The sequence below is a fragment of the Microtus ochrogaster genome, chromosome 8 (genome assembly GCF_000317375.1).
Source record: "Microtus ochrogaster isolate Prairie Vole_2 chromosome 8, MicOch1.0, whole genome shotgun sequence".
Taxonomy (NCBI): Eukaryota; Metazoa; Chordata; class Mammalia; order Rodentia; family Cricetidae; genus Microtus; species Microtus ochrogaster.
Window position 1 is genome coordinate 15,541,309 of NC_022015.1, and position 4,193 is coordinate 15,545,501.

A 4,193-nucleotide genomic window follows, 5' to 3' on the forward strand; every position below is an offset into this window, starting at 1 on the left:
GAGAGAGAGAGAGAGAGAGGAGACAATTCCAAAGGGCTTGATCAAAGCCGTCATGAAGCTTTGTGTCTAACTGCCTGCTGGATTGTAGCAGAGCAGAATCAGATGTGGTCCACGAACAGTCAGGTTCTGCTTCTCGCATGTTGCTCGACTCCAGAGTACACTGTCCCACAGAGCAGAGGTGCATGGTGCCCTCTGTCATTGTTCCATGCAGCAACACTGGACAGGTGTGCTCTTAGTTGACCAACACCAGTGTTTTATTTCTGAGGGCAAAAGGAATGGAGGGGTATGGGGGGGTCTTCATTACTTTCTGCTCTTCTCTACCCACCCCCACTATCCTCCCCTCCCCTGAAACCACCCCGCATCACTATTTCTAGAAGGTGCTCTTCTAACTTAAGGGTTCAAACAATGAGAACACGTGTCCTCTGAGCTTGCCCCACAGGATGGATTAGTCTTTCACGCTGGCATTTCTCCCTCCCTTTTGGCAGATTTAAAGACCTCAGGTTTGTTCGAACAGCAGATTTACTGGCTGGAAAACTACCCCTGCTGCCTAATGAGTACCAGGATGTGATTCAGAAGCATTGCCAGGAGGCACGGCAGATTCTTCTCAGCAAGTCAGTATCTCCCGCAGAACTGGGCTTCAGCCCAGCATTGTAAAGATTGAGAGTGCCCCAGAATGAGAGCTGATTCCCCTCCGGGAGTGGCATGAAGTTTGTTGACTTCCTATGATACCTTCCTGCCATGTCCTATCCTTTAGCAAGCTCATAGCAAATTGCTCTCTCTACCCCTCCCTCCCACGCTCCCACTGCCTTTTCAGAGCCATGCTTTGTTATGACATCACTCTCGTTTGGTTCTTCCTTGAGATTCTCTCAGTCTCCGGGTGCTATGAGGCAATGTGCTTGAATAACTTGTATTGAAATGACCCCAAGTAGCCTCAAGGTCCAAAGTTAGGGGGTCTTCCGGACATTAGAGAACTTTTTTCCTTTAGCAAATGCATACAGAACTATATATCCAGAACAAAGAAATGACTGGATGGCAAGTCTATTATTCAGATGGTCTTTTGCTGTAACAAATTCCAGAGAAAAATCAACACAGGAAGAAAAGATTTCAGCTCATGCTTTCAGAGGTGTCTGTCCGTCATGATGGGGTGGGACTGTGTGAGCCCAGAGGCTCTCAACATGGTGGCCAGGAAGCAGAGAGGCAGAACGTGCTAGCAGGCTTCTTCCTTCTTGCTCTGTTAACTGAGCCTCCAGCCTGTGGGACTGCCCATTCTCGTTCTTCCCCTCAGTTAGTCCTCTCTGGAAACTTAGACCCAGCCAGAGGCGGGCTTTAGCAGTCCTCTAGGCCCAGAGAACTGGGAAAGCCACTTACTTGCTGTTCTCCGGTCCCTGTAGGTGGATCCCCAGCTGTGCCCAGCTTTTTACCTCACAGAAGGAACACTGGGTCCGCTTCGCTCCCAAGAGTGACTACGACTCCTCTCGAAACATTGAGGAATATTTTGCTTCCGTTGCCTCCTTCATGTCCCTCCAGCTCAGGGAGTTGGTCATTAAATCCCTCAGCGACCTAGTTTCCTTCTTCATGATACACAAGGTACGTGGCAGAGTCCAGACCCAGCCCTCTCCAGGGAAGACAGTCTAGGTAGAGCTCAAGTAGGCTCTGGCAGGGAGCCAGGCCAGATGGTGAAATTCTGAGTGGAACACACAGAATGACTATGACTATCTTTTTTAAATGCACAGCAAACTTCTGTCATATCGTGGCCCACTACTAAATTTATATATAAAAAAAATCTCTGGAAGCAAGTTTTCAGCGACTTTTCTTAAGAAATGAAAGACTGACTGTGCAGGATGGAATACGTACCTCTTCCAGGGCAGGGAAAGCCACTTGTTTGCAGTTTTTGTTTTTTTTTTTTTTTGCTACAAAAATGGAGTTGAGACTCTTTGCTTTTGACCTTCGGCTTAGCATTTAGGAAGTGTTTTATGCGTTTACCACTAGTAGCGATTTGTTGTTTGGTCTCGGATAGAGAACTTCCAGGTTCACAAGGCTTAGTTTGGTTTAGTTGGCAGCCTCGTGAAACTGTGCCAGTAAAGGAGAAATAAAAGCAGAGCGTGAAACCCTGGTTTTCAAAGCATTAAATGCTCCCCTAGATTTAGACAGCCCAGAGATCAAGGGAGAGTATCTAAAATTTCGAACTGTGTACACATTTCACCTTCAAAAATATAGTGATGGGGCTGTTCTTCCAGAGGACCCAAGTTCAATTCCCAGCACCCATGCAGGCAGCTCACAGCTGTCTGTTCCTTCAGTCTCCGAATACCCAACATCCTCATGCAGGCAAAACACCAACAGACATAAATAAAAATAATGATAATAGGAGTATAATGAATGTTTTTTAATTTCTTAATTATAAAAAGGTCAAATTCTAAGTATTTTCCCAAGTAAAGTAAAGGTGGTAGCTCATGCCTTTTATCCCAGCATCAGGAAGCAGAAGCATGGGCAGGCAAACTTCTGTTAGTTGCTCAAAAGTTTTAAGAGCTACTGCTGTTCATTTGGGCTGCAATGATCCGTGAGAGGACCACTCTGGAGCAGTCATGAGCGCATCTCCTGTGTGAGGCAGAAAGGAGAGAGCTGTTTACTGCATCCCATGTGAGGGATGAAATCTCACTGTAAAATCCCACACGAAGAGAGAAGGGACATATTTGTCTTCCCTTAAGACGGTCTGAAAAGCTCTCGAGCCAACCGCTTGGCCAAGCTTTTGCAGCTGCCCTGTGAGGACTGAGCACTGCAATTATGCAATCTTGTGCCACTCGGTTTCACAGAGTCTTAAGGATGTCTCCTCAGCAATATTTCTGTCGTGAGGAAGTTGACATTTTGACTGACATGCACCATGTGCTCAAGGACACTGTCTTTTAAAGGACACAGATATTCATCCCTTTAGATTCAGGCAACATGTTTTTATTAAGCACCTACTTGGTATTAATAGCTGTCATAGATATTTTGAAGAAAAGAGATGAATAAGACATAGGTCCTGCCCTCAAGTTTAGACCAGACAAGGTAAGGGGAGGGTACAAAGTCTCCTAAGTGAAAGACAAAATAACATGACAGAAGTAGAAATATAGAAATTCAGAGGCGAAGGAGACTTCCTCGAGGAGATGTCTTTTGTGCTAGTTTTGAAGGGCAGGAGGGATTTAGAAGTTGGAGCATAGGTGGCCCTGATTACCCATCTTGTGCAAAGTTCTTGGGAACTAAAGAAAGCATAAACTCCTGGCAGGGCAGACTCAATTTTAAGCATACTGGCGCCCTTTCTTGGTGCTCAGGGAGCACTATGAATGGATAACAGCACCCCTGTGCTCTCCGGTGGCTGCACTGTGTGAGGTCTAATATATCTTCTGTCTCTCAAAGGATGGAAACGATTTTAAGGAACCTTACCAAGAAATGGATTTCTTTACACCTCAGCTAATCATGATTCAACTTGAAGTGTGTGAGCCTATCATTGTCTTCAACCCAACTTTTGATGATTGCTGGGAATTAATAAAGAATTCCTTCTTGGAAATCATTAAGAATTCTGATGGGATCCCCAAGGTATGGTATCTGCCTAATAATTCATCTATATTTTTGTTCTGCACTGAATAAACAATCAAGTGTCTGGTTGCACAATTGCAGTCCATGTGGTGTTCAGTTAGGCAATTTCACTTTGTGATGCATCCTCAATCCATCCCCTTGTCCTCAGGAAGATTATCTAGGTCTTTTCTGTGTCCCCCCTAATTCCCTGCCTTTGTATGCTGCCTGACACAAGATAGATAATTCCCAAGTCATCCAATGTGGGTTAATAATTTATTGCAGATGACCTGGCATGAATCTGTTAAAAATTTCTACAAAAATATATATCATTTTGTCTTGAGGTTCAATGGGTTTATTCACCACTATAGGGTTCTAGGGAGAGAAAAACAAAAAACACAAAAACAAAGAAAACGTACTCTTCACAGTTTTCTTTCCAGAGTGGAATTACTTATCAAATTAGATGCATGAAAGTAAACTTTGTCTACTAGGCCGGATATCCATGTGACCTAACATCTTTTGGTTGGGTAATGTGACAAGGAGACCCATGACTAGCTCCATATAGGGAATCAACCTATGAGACGCTCTCTCTCTCTCTCTCTCTCTCTCTCTCTCTCTCTCTCTCTCTCTCTCTCTCTCTCTCT

The 4,193-nt window shown here is 44.6% G+C and overlaps 1 protein-coding gene across 1 annotated transcript in view; it reads left to right on the top strand.

The window, feature by feature from the left end:
- Positions 1-4,193, top strand: part of Dnah3 (dynein axonemal heavy chain 3) — a 162,490-nt gene that overhangs the window by 14,989 nt on the left and 143,308 nt on the right. Inside the window, exons 8-10 of the mRNA XM_026781152.1 lie at positions 486-611; positions 1,392-1,587; positions 3,394-3,573. Coding sequence (XP_026636953.1) covers positions 486-611; positions 1,392-1,587; positions 3,394-3,573 — 502 coding nt within the window. The remainder of the gene's footprint in view (positions 1-485; positions 612-1,391; positions 1,588-3,393; positions 3,574-4,193) is intronic.